Source organism: Rattus norvegicus, chromosome 6, assembly GCF_021556685.1.
Source record: "Rattus norvegicus strain SHRSP/BbbUtx chromosome 6, alternate assembly SHRSP_T2T, whole genome shotgun sequence".
Classification (NCBI taxonomy): Eukaryota; Metazoa; Chordata; class Mammalia; order Rodentia; family Muridae; genus Rattus; species Rattus norvegicus.
Window position 1 is genome coordinate 42484408 of NC_141539.1, and position 16613 is coordinate 42501020.

The 16613-nt window shown below is 41.9% G+C and overlaps 1 protein-coding gene across 16 annotated transcripts in view; it reads left to right on the top strand.

The window, feature by feature from the left end:
• Positions 1 to 16613, top strand: part of Nbas (NBAS subunit of NRZ tethering complex) — a 341775-nt gene that overhangs the window by 177319 nt on the left and 147843 nt on the right. For all 16 annotated transcript variants that reach the window (NM_001427446.1, XM_087554759.1, XM_087554760.1 and 13 more), the window contains exons 39-41: positions 518 to 594; positions 896 to 1033; positions 15933 to 16162. In NM_001427446.1, coding sequence (NP_001414375.1) covers positions 518 to 594; positions 896 to 1033; positions 15933 to 16162 — 445 coding nt within the window. The remainder of the gene's footprint in view (positions 1 to 517; positions 595 to 895; positions 1034 to 15932; positions 16163 to 16613) is intronic.

The following is a 16613-nucleotide window of genomic DNA, read 5'->3' on the forward strand; positions in this document are numbered from 1 at the left end:
AACAGGCCTCCTCCAAGTTCTACATCTTTATTTTTTTTCTTTTGTACTCCACTAAGTCTAGTAAGGGTTTCCTTTGGGTAATGGTTGTAAGCCATTCTCCGGAGGAACATGGGAAATGCTAATGATACCCACTGTTTTCAAGCAAGAGTGATTCCCTTCCCCCAGCAACTATCAGCCTCAGAAGGCAGTGTTTCTCAGGACTGCTCTTCCTCTCCTGGCTATGAGATTCTTCTCTTCCTGGTGGTCCCTGCACATGTCAGGTAGGGGTGGGGGAGGTTGTTGTAGATGTCTCCTGCCCAGCCGAGCATTCATCTCCCATTCTCAGTCCCATGCATCTGTCCATTCAATGCTGTCCTCTGCAGAATACAGCCTGTGAGAAAGACTGAGAACAGCTCAGGTTCATGTGTACAAACATAAATATTTAGAAATAATTTTAATAGCATAGCTACTTAACAAGATAATAATAGCAAATTCTTCCCTGAGTAATAGTTTTTGTTTTTATCCCCTCTACATTCAGTTCTCTTGCAACTAGCAAGTGATGCTTTGCCGAATGACATGACATTGGCTCTTGCTTATCTCCTTGCCTTGCCTCAGGTAAGCTTACCTTACCAACTAAGAACATAAATAAGCATATTTCTCTCCTGTGAGTCATTGTCAGTGAAATTGTATATTATATGTGATGCTTTTGCTTATAATTTCTAAGGGCCTAGACTATAAAATCTGCTTTTATATAGTAAAGTCTACCTTACTTCCAAGCTCTCCTATTGCATGTTATGACAGACTCAAGTTGATGTGATAGAAGTGTGGTCTGTAGTCCTAGGCCAGTCACCATGTGATCAAGTCTAAGGTCTCACCATGTGCCTCAGCTCAGTCAATCTGTGGTACTTCTTCCTAGGTGTTGGACGCTAACAAGTGCTTCGAGAAGCAGGCTCATTCGGCACTGTCTCTCCAGCTGGCAGCGTACTACTACAGCCTGCAGATCTATGCCCGGTTGGCTCCATGTTTCAGGGACAAGTGCCATCCTCTTTACAGGGTGAGTCCTTATAGTTTCTACTCTACTAGTGAGTCAAGCTACAGCTTGTCTGTGGTGGTTAAAGTAACCCTTTTCCTTGTGCGTGAATGCTTCCTAGAAGACAGCTCTGGACTTTTCTGTGAGACTTGGTTGCTTCCCAGGTAGTGTGAAGAGGCAGATTGTCTAATACGGATGGTGAAGCCTGATTCTCTCTCCTTTTCCTTTCAAAAGATGATTGTACTAAGTTCTTGGTTAGGAAAGACTAAAAGGTAGAATTAGTTTTTTGGTTTTTTTTAAGTGACATCCCTAATGAATGGGTTCTCTAAATTAGCAAAGTAGATGTCTTACTTTCTTTTCCTATTCTTGTGATAAAATATGGACTTAAGGGATAAAAAGTTTATCTTTAGCTCACAGCTCAAGGTGGGGGCAAGCCATCATGGCAGAAATATCAAGGCAGCAGGAGCTTGCAGCAGCAAATCATATGCACTTAGAGATAAAAATGCATACATGCTGTTAGTTCCCTTTATTTTTATATCCAGGGTCATGATCCTTGGAAGTGGTTCCTCTGTGGTAGTCTTCCCTTCTTAACTGATATAGTCAAGGTAATGAATCCCCATAGGGATGGATGCCCAGAGGCCCATCTCCCAAATGACTCTGGATTCTGTCAAGATGTAAGCTAATGGTAACTGTCACCACAGGCAGTATGATTCCATGAATGACACATACCTTTCTTGTTGATCTCAAGACAAGAAGGCAGTAAGTGCATGCATGTAATCATGTCTACATTTTCCACAACCTCAGATGTTCCTGTATTGCTACGCTCTGAGTAAAAGCACTAACTACAGTCCTGTTATAGACCCAAAGACCTGATATCACTGCTAGCAAATCCTCCAGGTTTACTTGTGTGAATCACTTGTAATGACCGTATTGGGAAATGATCTATTTTTTGTACTGAATTGTTTTAAGAAAACTTCAGTTTCATAAGTAAATAGATCAACCATCTATAGGTATAATATATACAGATTTAATGTCCAAATTTTACTGAAGCAAGATTCTCCTCCCCTGGGCCAAAGCAGACCCTAAAGAAATAATTTCACAGTTGTGTCAAAATTCTAGCTGTCAGAATCATTTTAAACCAACCAGACTCTTAAAGTATGTGAGAAACATTGTGCTTGTGGTGATCATTGCTCTCATCTTCAATTTTTATTTAAATGGAAAGGGTGTCCCATCCAAAGCACAGGGTCATTTTCCTAGGACATAGCTGTTACGGGGCGTGAATTGCTCCTGGGCCTGCTCTGGCTATCTCAGTACTGCTTGGCTAAGAAGTAGCATTGTGTTCTTATACCTACTAAATTCGAGGTACTTATTTGAAGACTTTAACTTTGTATCTTCATTGTCACTTCTACTGTCTACAATTATGGTCACTACTTTTACATAAAGTTACTCTAATTTTGTATTAAAACCTCAGATATTTTTATGTGAGGCAAATAGCACCAGGGATTGTACCAAAGGTAAAATGTGCAAGTCCCTAGATTCAGCTCCCAAGGACGTGAGAAAAATTAAAATAAATGCATGTCAGTGAGTTGTGGTACGGATGGGGAATGAAGTACTAGAATAGAAGGAATATAATGCCTTCATGTGACACAGTCCCACATGTTGACATTTGACTCTCAGGAACTGACACTGGTTTGGAAGACCTCGGAACCTTTGGAACTGACTGATATAGCAAAAGGGGCCAACTGGGCAAGGCCTGACAGAAATACCTCCTTCTCCTTATGGCCCAAGTTCCTCATTTTTTATCTTTCTAGGTGGGAATAAATTACTCTGCAACCCACAGCCCCACATCCAGAGCAGTTCCAGCCAGCACACCTCCTCCCTGCTGTGCTAGATGGGATCCTTTGAAACCATATACCAGAGCAAATCTTTCCTCCCTTGAGTTGCTTTGGGTAGATATTAGTTTCTTTTCTCTTGTGATCAAAGGCAACTTGTCAAAGAAAATGTGTAATCCGGCTTATGGCCCCAGAGGATTGGAACCCTGATGGCAGAGCGAAGGTGTGGCAGCAGGAACAGCTGAGTGCTCACTTCTCAAACTGCAAGCAGGAGGCACTGAGGATGGATGGCATGAGTCCTCAAAGCCCACCTGAGTGACATCCCTGCATGGACAAGGCCACACTTCCTACTTCTTTCTAAATAGTTCCACCAAATGGGGACCAAGTGTCCAAACATATGAGTCCGTGAGGCCATTGTCATTCAAACCAGTTTGTCCTGGAGATTAATTAATAACTAAATAGGACCATGTGCTGAGTTTATTTTGTGCTTATTTTCGTTAGTGTATTATTATACACAAAGGAAACAAGTAATTTGCTTCAAGATACCAATTTCTTGAAATACAGTAAAGTTTTACTTTACCAAATGCATTGTACATTGTTATAAACTTGAGTATTTCCTCAGAAGATCAATTGAAATCTCGGAGCATGTTTGACTGAATCCTCTGCCGGGATGTCTTGACATTCAGTGCATGTGCTGGAAAGAGAATCTTCTCTTCCATTTCAGTCTATGTCACTGCGGTCATTAGCTTTTGGTCATGGCTACAATCACCCAAGAGAAACAATTCTAAAAGAAAAGAGGTTTTTGCTGCTGTTGTTCGTAGCTCCAAGGTTTGAGTTCATATCTGGTTGACCCCATTGCTGGAAGGAGGCATCCCCCATCATCATAATAGGAACATTAGCAGAAGTTGCAGAGAAAGTAGGGAGAATATTACAACTTTCTCCTACCCCTTTTATTCCATTTTGTCTCTTAGACTATGGGATTTACGTACTTCTTATCAATGTGACACCCAGATATATTTCATTTAATCACAACCTTCTAGCCTTGACCCCCAAGTAGCTTACATTTACTGTATAATGTTGAGTGCATTCAGTCCAGCACCACAAGTCTCCATAGTCTTAATAGTGCTTACATTATTCAAGGTGCCAACTTCCAAGTGTCTCCCTGATACTCAAGGAAATTCATATCTCTAGGCCCCCATAAAAACAAAAGAAGGTGCACACTTGCTTTGCTCCATTGCACAAAAGCAAATATGCCTGTCCCAGATGTGAATGGAAGATGAGCAAGGGGAGACCATTGTATACAAACTGATTCCAGAGGCGTCACAGTCATGGTGAACCCAGGTCACAGCCACAGACTGACTTTTCTGATGCCATCTCTGTGTCACTTGTTGTGACTAACCCAACACAACAACTTATGGCTAGAAATGACCTTTGCTCACAGTTTTGCATCTGGGTCCAGGGTTGATTTGTTTGGGGTGTAAAGTAACCAAAATGTCAAGGTGGTATGAGTGTGTGGCAGAGGCTGCTCCCCTCATGGCAGTGGGGAAGAAGAGAAATGAGGGTGTGGCCATGATATAGAATTCCCTTTTTCCCCTCTTTATTTAACTTGGCCTTCTGACCTATGGCACAATACCAGCAACATTCAGGGCAGGCCACTCAGTTAATGCCTATTGTAAACACAGATACGCTCAGAGGAACGATTTACTCGTTTCCTGAGAACTTCCGCTTCACCTTTAATCAGGATGACATCACAACCCTAGCAACATCCTACTACATGCACAGCTCTGTACTGTGCTCTCCTTGAATTCCCAGGAGTGCAGAGCTCTCAGCCCGTTTATCACTAACTGTACCTGTTGCACCTCTCCCTCTGTCCTTTCCCACTGGGTTGAAACAAGGAAGATGCCTGACGTCAATGAGCTTAAGAGGGTTGTACCAGGTAGCCGAAAGGACAGCCCAGGGGTTAAGAGCATGTACTGTTTTTGCCGAGGACCTGAGTTTGGTTCCTAACATCTGTATCTGGTAGCTCACAACTACTTGTAACTCCAGTTGTAACAGATCCAGTGGCTTCTTTTGGTATCTGTAGGCACCAGTAGTCCTGCATACATCCCTGTGTGTAGAGACACATGTATACATAATTTAAAAATAAAAATAAATCACTAAAGAGGGAAAAGAGAGGGTATGTTATATGACCTGTGGTATGTAGGGGCGGGAAGATTGTGTGCAGGGCTGTGAAACACCATTCTCTCGTCTCAATACAGCCACTGTAATCAGTAGCTCCCATCAACAGTAGTTATGTGCACTGGGTACATACAAGACCAGTTCTGTCAACAGTCAGGAAAGGGGGAGGAACTCTTGGGGCCCTTAACTTTTACCTCTGAAAGATCATTTATCAGTAGATTCTAGAAGAGAGTCATTGTCCTTAATTGTGTACATTATGCTGACCCTCCATGCTTCAACTCCAAAGCCACTGTCAGCCAGATGATCTTGGGTCCAAATCAAACCTCATGACTTGTAAGAGAGATCATGCGGAAAGAGAAATGTTGATGTAGGAGGCACAGAGGTCAGAGTGGTCAGTATGCAAAGCACACATCTATATAACTGTAGAAAGTGAAAATAAAACTGTTCACAGGATGCTTACATGAGGTGTGGATCAGAGTAGTAAATGCAGCAGGTGAGAGAACCAAGGGCAGATCCAGTATATTCTCTAAGTTACAGCTTGAGAAAGCCAGACATCTTGCAACAGAGCCACACTGTCTTCTGTTCTTAGCTTCAAAAAACCTCTAATGAATTCTTTGGAGGGAAATCGTGATAAAAAGTTATTGGTATCATTTCCCCTACCCTGAAAGCTGAACGTTGTAAGCAAGCAGAGTCCCTGAAGGGGTGACTAAGTGTAGGAAGCTGTCAGGTTCCTTTGCCCCCACTTTCATATCTGTCCCCACTGTCAGCGTCCTCAGAACTGCTCAGCAGATGCTGAACAGTGTCCTGTAGCACTGCCCGTCTGTGCAGCCCTTCTCACACAGTTACCCTGGGCTTGCCTCTTCATGCTGTGCACACTCTAGTTTTTAGAGTTTATACTTTTTACTTACTAGGTAATGAGGTATTTGAGGGCACGGTCTATTGTGTTTATGAGATTTCCAGTGCTTACAGCCAGGCCAGGGACATGAAGACGTAATAAAGAAATAACTGTTTCTTGGGAATATGGTTGAAAACTCATAATTCTGCACTATCCCTTGGAAGACTGAGCTATGTGTGTTTTTAGTGACTGTCTCAGATCTGACTATTCTGAGGCAGGCAGTGTTCTGGAGGAACCAAGAGTGAGCACAGCTTATAAAGCACCTCCCCACTTAGGACCTGCACTCTCCTGGGAAATGGGTCTGTGCTGGCTACATTTTCCTGTTTCAGTAAAGCACCATGATCAAAAGCTCCTTGTGAAAGAATTAATTTTTGCGTTGGATTCCAGAGGGAGTGTCCATTATGGTAGAGGAGGCAGGGCAGCAAGAGACCTGAGCAGGAAGCTGAGGGATTGTATCTTCCACATGAACACAAAGCAGGGTGAAGTAGAAGTAGGGTGAGGCTATAAACTGCAGTCCCCAGTGAGGCACTTCCTCTAGCAAGGTTGTACCTCATGAACATTCCATAACCTCCTCAAAAAGTGCCACCACCAGAGGACCAAGTGTTCAAACATGTGCTTATGGGAGACCTTTCTCACTGAAACTACCACATAATGCTATGAGCAAAATGTAAAGGTAAATAGTAGGAAGTAGAGCTGTGTGTGTGTGTGTGTGTGTGTGTGTGTGTGTGTGTGTGTGTGTGTGTGTGTGTGTTCGTGCCTGCCTGAGTAGTACTCAGCTGTCTCAGGAGAGGCGTCAGTTGAGAAAAGTTAACCTTGAGTAAGCGTGAGCATCACTGTGCAGCTATGATAGGAAGAATACTCTGGAGAGGAAACAGCAACACCAATGTCGTCCCAGCAGTGTTATCATTCTGCCATATGCACTGCGGTATTTTATCAGAAGGTATTTGAGTAGCGGGAGCAGAGGAGAGGGGAGGAACTGTGTCCAGATGCAGGCGGTTTTAGCTGGTGGAAGGAGCGTCAGGAAGGGGTGTAAGGACAGTTAGCTCAGCACCTTGTTCACAGGGCCTGCCATAGTAACATGTAAAGTGAGCCTTCCAGCTACTTGTCTGCTTTAAAAATTCTGTCACAGCCATCCTCCACTTGGTCCTTTGAGCAGCTCCATTGTGCAGGGGACAACTCTTTGCAGAAAACACTCAAAGGACCGTGGTGAGTTGCTCAAGGTTACTTCAGTAGAAAGCGACATCCTGTCAGAGCTTTCTCTGCTCATTACGTGGGCATGCTGGCATTCTGGCTTTTTTGCAAAAGAAGGAGTGTCACTTTTTTTGGACCTGAGTGATCTTTCTGGCATACAAATCTAATGGAAATTCCCAGCAGGATATTTTCATGTGCTACTTCGTTTATAATATGAAATCTAAACTCTCGTGCATGACAGATAAAACCCCCAGTGAACTGTCTCTTCCTGTTTCTCTAGGCTCATTTCCCGACATTGCCTCTTTCAGAGATTATATTCTAGCTCTTCTGAAATTAGAATCTTGTCGTGTACCTCTGTGGATATGTGGACTTAGTCCTTTCCTCTCCACTATCTGCTTGCCACGATGGACAGGTGACTCTGAGCCAGGGTACCTTCCCTCATCCCTTTTTGCCTCCTCCACAGAGAGTGGCCTCTCTCTCATCTCCCCTATTTCTTGTATGTATACTCAGGGAAAAGCTCTTTAATGATATTATAGGCAATGCCCATGTGTCTCTTCTCAATTCAATGACTGTGTTCAAGGGCAAAAATCCCATTGCTTCCTGTATCCTCGGGACCTAATTCCCTGTACATACTCAGTGACTGTGAACTGGCGTGTAAATAAATTCAGTGAATCGTATCTACTACTTGTAGTGGGATGTGCATTAGGACGCTGGGAGCTTCAGATGTACAGGCGTGAGGTCCAACCTGTATGGACTTGAAGGAAGAGGGGAGGCAGGCATGAGCTGGATGTGCCGAGTACAGAGCGATGCTCCACAGACTAATGACTGATGATTTGAATCTTTCCAGCATCTTCCTCTGCATCAAACAGCACCGCTGAGTTCAGAATTAAGTATGACAAACTCCTGATGAATCATCCTGGAAATGGAAATCCAAGTGGTTTCAATTTGCTGCCTCCACATATTAACACCCAGGGAGGCACAGCTTTCATTCACTTGTCCCGAGCTTGGCTCTGGGTTCTCAGGCTTTTCACATCTCCTACTCCCTGTGGCTAAGCATACAGGCAGGCCGCTGTAGGTGGATGGATAGACTTTCCTGCCTATGCCTAATGAAGGGCAGGGTTGTCCTGAGCCAGTCAGCAGGGGCTGGCACTCTCCAGGTTTTTTAGGTGGAATTTGGAGCAGCCTTTCTCACCTCTTTTCAATTTTATATAATGATTGACAAATGGGTATTAGAAAATTGTCCACTCTTCTAACATTTGTCCTAATTTTATTTCATTTTTAATGTGTAATTTATAATCCACACATGGTCAAAAAGAGCAGGTGGAGAAGATGGTATACAGTGAAATCTGTTTCCTTATCCTGCCTGTCCAGCAGTATTTCACAAATACTCATATCTCTTTGAGTGCATTTCAGACAGCTTGTGCTGTGTCTTGTTTTTCACTCATATCTGACCTTCATGGTTGTGTAAAGGTGTCCACAAGCGTGGTCTTGCTGTCATTTTGAACTTCTGAGAAGGTATCCGTTAGATGGAGACGTGTCCGTAGCTTCAGAGGCTAGAGAGACACATGCAACAGGGGTGAAATCCCAGCGCCGTGGAAGACTTTGCTAAAGTGTGTACATGTTTTAAAGCTACTAAATGGTTGGAACTGGAAAACATCATCCTGAGTGAGCTAACCCAATCACAGAAAGACATACATGGTATGCACTCATTGATAAGTGGCTATTAGCCCAAATGCTTGAATTACCCTAGATGCCTAGAGCAAATGAAACTCAAGACGGATGATCAAAATGTGAATGCTTCACTCCTTCTTTAAAAGGGGAACAAGAATACCCTTGGCAGGGAAGAGAGAGGCAAAGATTAAAACAGAGACTGAAGGAACACCCATTCAGAGTCTGCCCCACATGTGGCCCATACATATATAGCCACCTAATTAGACAAGATGGATGAAGCAAAGAAGTGCAGACCGACAGGAGCCGGATGTAGATCTCTCCTGAGAGACACAGCCAGAATACAGCAAATACAGAGGCGAATGCCAGCAGCAAACCACTGAACTGAGAATAGGACCCCCGTTGAAGGAATCAGAGAAAGAACTGGAAGAGCTTGAAGGGGCTCGAGACTCCATATGTACAATAATGCCAAGCAACCAGAGCTTCCAGGGACTAAGCCACTACCTAAAGACTATACATGGACTCACCCTGGACTCTGACCTCATAGGTAGCAATGCATATCCTAGTAAGAGCACCAGTGGAAGGGGAAGCCCTGGGTCCTGCTAGGACTGAACCCCCAGTGAACTTGACTGGTGGGGGGAGGGCGGCAAGGGGGGGAGGGTTGGGAGGGGAACACCCATAAGGAAGGGGAGGGGGGAGGGGGATGTTTGCCCGGATACCGGGAAAGGGAATAACACTTGTTGAAATGTATATAAGAAATACTCAAGTTAATTAAAAAAAAAAAAGAGAGGAATGTAGGAATTGGAAGAAGGGAGGGAAGATATAAATACAGTACATATATATGGATTCGGGGGGAGTTGAGTCAAGGTCTCTCTACATAGCCCTAGCTGTCTTGGATCTCATGTGGAATGGGATGGCCTCAAACTCACTAAGATCCATCTGCTTCTGCCTCCTGCTTAAAGGATTAAAAGTGTGTACCACCACACCCAGCTATATATAGAAACTTGAAAGAAAGGAGTGGAGAGAAGGGAGGAAGAAGAGAGGAAGGGAAGAAGGGAAGGAAAGAAAGAGAAGGAAGGAAGGAAGGAAGGAGGGAGGGAGGGCATAACATCCTACATATAATTTTTCTTTTACCTAAATAAAACCAAATCTTGAAAAAAAAAAGCTACTAAATGAAAATACTAAGTAGAAAATCATTTCAAAATAATAACTCTAAAGGGGACACCATACTACTTGTTTCCAACTTTACAAACAGGATTACCTAGAAATAGAAGCCGTCAAATACAACAGCGTTACCCTTCTTCTAGTGCACAGTAGTAGTGGTGAGCAGACTTCTTTTGTAAATACTCATACATTCCTTGGCTTCTTAGTGGCTTGACTACATTCTTTAAAGTAACCATATTTCATTCACCCCTTGAAAAAATGTTACTGTTTCCAAGATAAATAGAAGGGTTCTTCACACTTTGACTCTGGGACTTTTGGTTAGGTTTTTCAGCCTCGGTGGTACTTTGCAGTATTACTTTGAATATTGAATGTGGAAGATTCCAAAGCTCCCTGTGATGGCTTTTGTCTTCTGAGAGGCTGACTGCTTTCACACTCACAAATCATGTCTTTACGCTTCAGCAAGAGCAGGGTGGGGCAGGGAGACAAGAGAAGTGGATGTTGAAAATACTCTAAACAACAAAATACCCAAATAATGTTAGGTGCAAGTGTGGTTATGGAAGGCTGGGAGATGCATAAGTGGTGTAAGGACAGCCTGTGGGAGGCCATGTGGTTTGAATTTCCTTCCCAGCTCCAGACTGCAGCCACTGGCCCCAGAAATACAAGCAGGCATCTGCAAGACAGGAGCAGCTTGCCTGTCCCCCCATGGCTGGGTTGACATGAAGTTCAAGTGAAAACACTTTAGAAAGTTTAAAAATTTTGCATTTGTAGAGATGATTAATTGTGTATCAAATTCAACACCAGAGTGATTCAGAATTCATTTGGAATATTTTGAGAAAAGCCATGAGCTCATGGGGCAATTATTTAAGTTGAATTTTGGAATAATAGCCAGTCAAGTCCCCTAAGAAAGAGATAGAAAAAATAGTGTCAGTAAGCCAATAATCCACATAGGCAGCTATAGGGTACAACATACTCATCCACCTTCTCTCATTTAATCTTTAAGAGGCGTATACAGAAGAAATTGCTTCAAGTTTAAAAGCATGCAACTTGATGATTGAGAGGAAATACCAGGAATCCAGGCTTCTGGGGCCAATTCATTTGTTTCTCCTGCAGAAGTAATTTTGCTTTTTCTTTGAAGGCTTAGTAAAATGTTGTTTCTTTTTCTTACATTTTCCACAATTATTTGAAATATGAAAAAGGACATGTCTCTAAACAACAGCTATTTTGATAGTTCATACATGTGCCATTCTGATAAATCTGCTATCAAGCAATTAATAGAATACCACAATTCATCATTCTATTAAGGAGTAAGTTCCAAAAGAGGTGTTCTCAAGGACCTGAGCAGGGAATGCTGTTAGAGAAGGAAAGACTGGCTGGGAAATAGCTCAAATCAGATAGCTAGTCCTAAATTTTCTAACTCATTTATACATGTGGGTATGAAAGCAACTTCCCTCTTAAAATAGAATGGCAGTACTGTGACACTGGTAAAAGGATTCCAGTGGTTAGTCTCATATATGTGCAGTGGGCACCAAGTATGGCCGGTCCTAAAGCTTTAAGAGAATACCTTTCCTGGATACCAAATGTAAAAGATGTTTCCTTCTTGAAGGCCTTGTGCATGGGAATCAGACACTTGCATTGTGGGTCACCAGTTTGGCAGCCTCTTAGAGAGTTCATAGCACCCACCTTAAGACAGAGATGGTCTTAAGAAACGCCTTGCCTGGGGTTGGGGATTTAGCTCAGTGGTAGAGCGCTTGCCTAGCAAGCAGAAGGCCCTGGGTTCGGTCCTCAGCTCCAGGAAAAAAAAAAAAAAAAGAAATGCCTCACCTCACATCATAGTTGAGAGTGTATGAGAGCACAGGTGCATGAGTTCTCAGATTTTCTATCCTGAAGACTTAAATATAAGATATTTGTTCATAAATATTTCAGTAATATAGTGAATAAATACGATGTAGGAATTCATGAAATAAAAATGATTAATATAGGGCTACTTTCTCAGTAAAGAAGAGATTACATTGTTTAAACTATATGGGACTCTATTAGCTATAATTTGTTGGTCTGAAAATTATGTTTTACAAAGAATTCAATTCTGAATATTTAGGAGAATCATACAGGGAAGATATATAACCCCATTTCCACACTGGAGGGACTTGTAAGGATTTATTTTATTTTAATGATTGAATTCCTGTATACTCAGAGGATGTTACTCTTATGAAGATGATCATCTGGTGAAGTCTTGTCTTTCAACTTTGTAGAAACTGAGTGCCAAAAGCATCAAGAAATGAAGTCAGTTTCTCTCTCCACAGAGTTCTTAGGCCTGGTAGCCTCTGTTTCTGAAATGAACTTCCATTCAGATGCATCCTGTACCCTGTTTTTTCTACCTCTTTGCCAACCACTAATATTTTAAATTCTTGAGAGTAAGCTCTGGGCGTTACTAGGTTTCATAACATAGTTCAGAAAGAGGTGCTTTATCAGATAAGCTTCTGTTTGCAGTAGATGACAACCAGCACAGACACCCACAACTGTGAGTGTGCACAGAGTAAGACTGAAGCACGTTCAGCCCCCTCTTCCCTAACAAAACATGTGTTCCAGAGTCTGTCTTCTAAAGGCTTGGGATCATTGGGAGAGAGGTTGGAAAGAGTGTAAGAGCTGGAGGCAGCAGATGATTGTGAGGCGAGCATTCATGACCTGAGTGTAGAGCTGTGAGGAGAGCATTCATGACCTTTAGGAGCCCAATCCAGACCAATTCCTAGTGTTGAGATTAGAGTTAGCCGTGAACTTCATCCCCTAGCCAAGGACTTACTGTCAACTGTCTATTTTCTCTAAGTGCATAGCCCTTGATGCATTAACAGAGCTCTAAAAGAACACCACATATCTGTGACTATTTGGGTAGCAAAATTAGCATAGAAAGCATGTAAAACTGGACACAAATTAACATAGAAAGCATGCACAAAATAGAACGGGGTTAGATTGAGAAAGACTTGTGGAAGAAAGACTATATATGATCAAAACTTGTTATACAAAATTCTGACAGAACTAATAAAAAATTAAAAACACCTCATTTGTGCTTTCCAATAAACTGAGGATGTTGTTCATCAACAGTCTTTTCTTGTGGAAAAACAGGGCATGAACTCCAAATTGGCCCAAACCAAGTGCAAAACTAAAATATAAACTGGGACTAGTGACTTAAAGCTCAGAAGAGTTTACTATGCATCTTATTTTTGTAGAGGATTCTATTGTGTTCTGAAAAAGATGGATTTATGAATGTTCATGGTCTCCTTCCTCCAGAAGCTATGCTATAATGAGAGAAGGGAAACATAAATTATATACTTCAGGAGCAATTGCAGTAAGAGTTTTGAAAATCTTTCAGCAAAGTCTACATTCCTCTTGTTTATTTGTTTGTCTGGTTGGTATGTTTTGTTTCTTCCTTTTCTTTGTTTTATCTTTGTTTTTCCTAGCTCTCTTGCTTCATTCCATACTCAGTTTGCATATTTCTCTGAGGCCTCTCACAGGCAGGAAGCTGTTTTATCATTGCTTCCAGTTTACAAATAGGATACTGAAGTTCTGAGTGAACCAGCAGTCACAGGGTCACCCAGCTGCTAACTTCTGGATGTCTGCTTATATCAGGGTGACATGTGATTGTATTGATTGACGAAAGAAGATCAATTAGTTCTTTTGCCTTATGTGAACATGAAGATTATATCTGGAGTTGAAACTTTCTGCAGGATAGAAAGGATATATGGATGGATATATATATATATATATATATATATATATATACATATATATATATATATATATATATATAGTTATTTTTCTTGTTGCTGTGACAAAAGACCTGATAGGTATGATTTGAGCAAGGGAAGGTTTATGTTGGCTCAGAGCTTGAAGGTACCATCCCATGACTGGGAATGCATGTTGGTAACTTGTTACTTTCAGCCACAGTCAGGAAGTGAGACAGGAATGCTGGCAACGAGCTCATTTTTGTCATGTATTTGGGATGTGACTTCCAGTCCATGGGCTGGTGCAGCTCACGTTTAGGGTAGGTCTTCAACCCTTAATCAACTCAAGTTAGAAACTTTCTCATAGACTTGCCCAGAGGTGTTTCAGGACTCCATAAAGTTGACAATATTAACCACCCCGTAGCTGATTCCCACAATTCAGTGAGTTGATATATGCTTTCTGTCTGTCTTTATAATTCTAGCCCCTAGAATGTACTTATCTAACCTTTGCTGGAGTCTGTCTTCATATTCCTTGGGGCCTTTCTAGTGCTAGTGTCTGCATAGTTAGGCTGGATATTAAGTCTTCCAAGAAGACTTCTTTGACAAGTTGTCTCCCTGTAGCGCCCCAAGCTCATCGTGCCTGGCCATCTTACCTCTGCTTGCTTTGCTGTCTGTCTTAGTAGATTTCATCTCTAGAGTAGACAGACACGTTCTTGTAGTGCATTGCTTAGCATATAAGTGTACAAATTCTCCTTCCCCCCTTTTGGTTTAAGAACATAGGAGCAAAGGTTTTGCATCCTAGGTGAGCTTTAATTGTGACGGCAGCTGGGTTTAAGCATTGGAGATGCTTCAGATTATTCCTTAAGCATTTAAGTGAGGGAGAGATTTATTTGACCATGAAGTAACTAACCAAAGAACGTTCAGGGAAATAATCACTAGCATTGAATGCTTTCAATTGATAAACTAAGACTAACTTGACTGTGGTGATAAAACTTAAGGAGCAGCACAGAAGCATTGTATCTTTTTAAAAATGCACCTTGAATGAATTTAAAATGGCCCTGTGACTTCCTGTGGTAGAATTTAGTGTTGTTTTTTTCTGAGATTATGACCAAATATGTATGTGTGTAGAGAAAAATCTGTTAGGTTGACTTTTACTTAGTCTACCTGTTGGAATCCAGCATTTCTCTAATTGGCTTTTATCTATGCCTCCGGATTGTTTCATAACAGGATGAAGAGAGAGACTGACTGGCAGGGCAGGTTTGCTTGAATAGACTCAACACTGACAAATTTCCTATGTTGCTCAGAATAATGGGTTTTCATGTTAAAAATGCTGACAGCCTATCATCATTAGGAATGGAGTTCTGAGAACCTAATATAGAGTGTGGGTTTTTCCTCTCTAACTTACTTACTTTAAAATAGGTAGTGTGCCTCTGAGAAATCAGGACGGGCTGAGTTCATGCCATTATTCTTTATGACTTGTAATTCCAAAATCATGGCTAAGCCTCTGTCTTGTCTTATTGACTTTCAGACCAACTTATATATATTTATAATATAAATATGACCACTTAACCACTCATTTCCATGCTCTGTCATCTGTTGGATTCCCTGTTTTCTTATATTTGAATAATTTTATTGCCTTTCAAGAAGCTGCCAAGAACCATTGGCCCTATGTACCTTCAAGCCCCAAATAAAGCAGTTATAAAAAAAAAGTTGACCTTTGAATGCTTTCTTAGAAGCCTATTAGTGTCTTTGACTTTGCAAGCTAAAGTCAGTTTTTATTCTTGCTTTCCTAACCTATCCCAAAAGAAAACATTCTTTTCCTCTGCTGTCTGGCCTTGAATAGTAAAGTTACTAGACTGTACCTTTCTTACTCAGACTTCATTGTGGTGGGCCACAAGAATGAATTCAGAGGCAATGAAGATCAGTATGTCTTCCCAGAGGGAATTATTAAAAATGACAAGCAGATTAGGACAAAATGTGATATAGGTATACGATAGTTCAAAATGTAAAAGTATTAATTTTAAGTTGTTTATAAGCTTTTACAATGGAAAACAAATTGAAGTAGGAGCTCAGAAAGACTGTTTGTAGGTTCGGCTCTGTGTCCTTTCTTTGAGGTGTGCAATGTGCTCCCTTTGACTTAGCTTTTAGGTGGCTATGATTAAATGCACCAAGCAGTGGAAAGTGGCATTCAGATTTCTAGGAACTATGTTTTTCTCTTCTTAAGTGGTTGTTTATATATGTATACTGTACATAAAATACATTTTCTATGACGTTCACAGGTTGATCCCAAGGAATTAATCAAGATGGTGACCAGGCACGTGGCTCAGCATGGGCACGAAGCCTGGCCCGAGGACCTCTTGTCACTGACCAGGCAGCTGCACTACTACAATGAACGCCTTCTGGACTTCACCCAGGCTCAGCTCCTCCAGGGCCTGCGGAAGGGCGTGGACGTGCAGAGGTTTACCGCTGATGACCAGTACAAAAGAGAAACCATCCTGGGCCTTGCAGAGTAAGAGTCACATTATCTCCCAAGGGTGGATTCAAAATGCAAAAGGATGAATTGGATTCATAGATTAGTGGGAACAGTTACCATCACGGGAGTGTCCTTGAGCTCTCCCAGCGCTATGAGGAGTAGATGGTACAGAAATCTGTGGACACAGACGTAAGAATCTGTTAATCGAGGTAGGAGCCCTGGGTGGTGATGAGGTGGTGTTGTTGTTGTTGGCTTCTCATGTCTCTGGTAATCAAAGTATATAGAGTCGATATTCCTCAGTGTGTTTATAGCTTCAGTGCCCTCACTCTAGAAGGTACAGTGTTGAAGGTACAGGTGCCTACATCCTGGATTCTAACGAAACAAGCCATTTCCTACCCAGGCACCTCACAGAGAAGGGACAAGTGCCATTTGCCTTTGTGAGTGAACAGCATGCCCTGTGTAAGAAGGTGACACAACTAACCCCTTT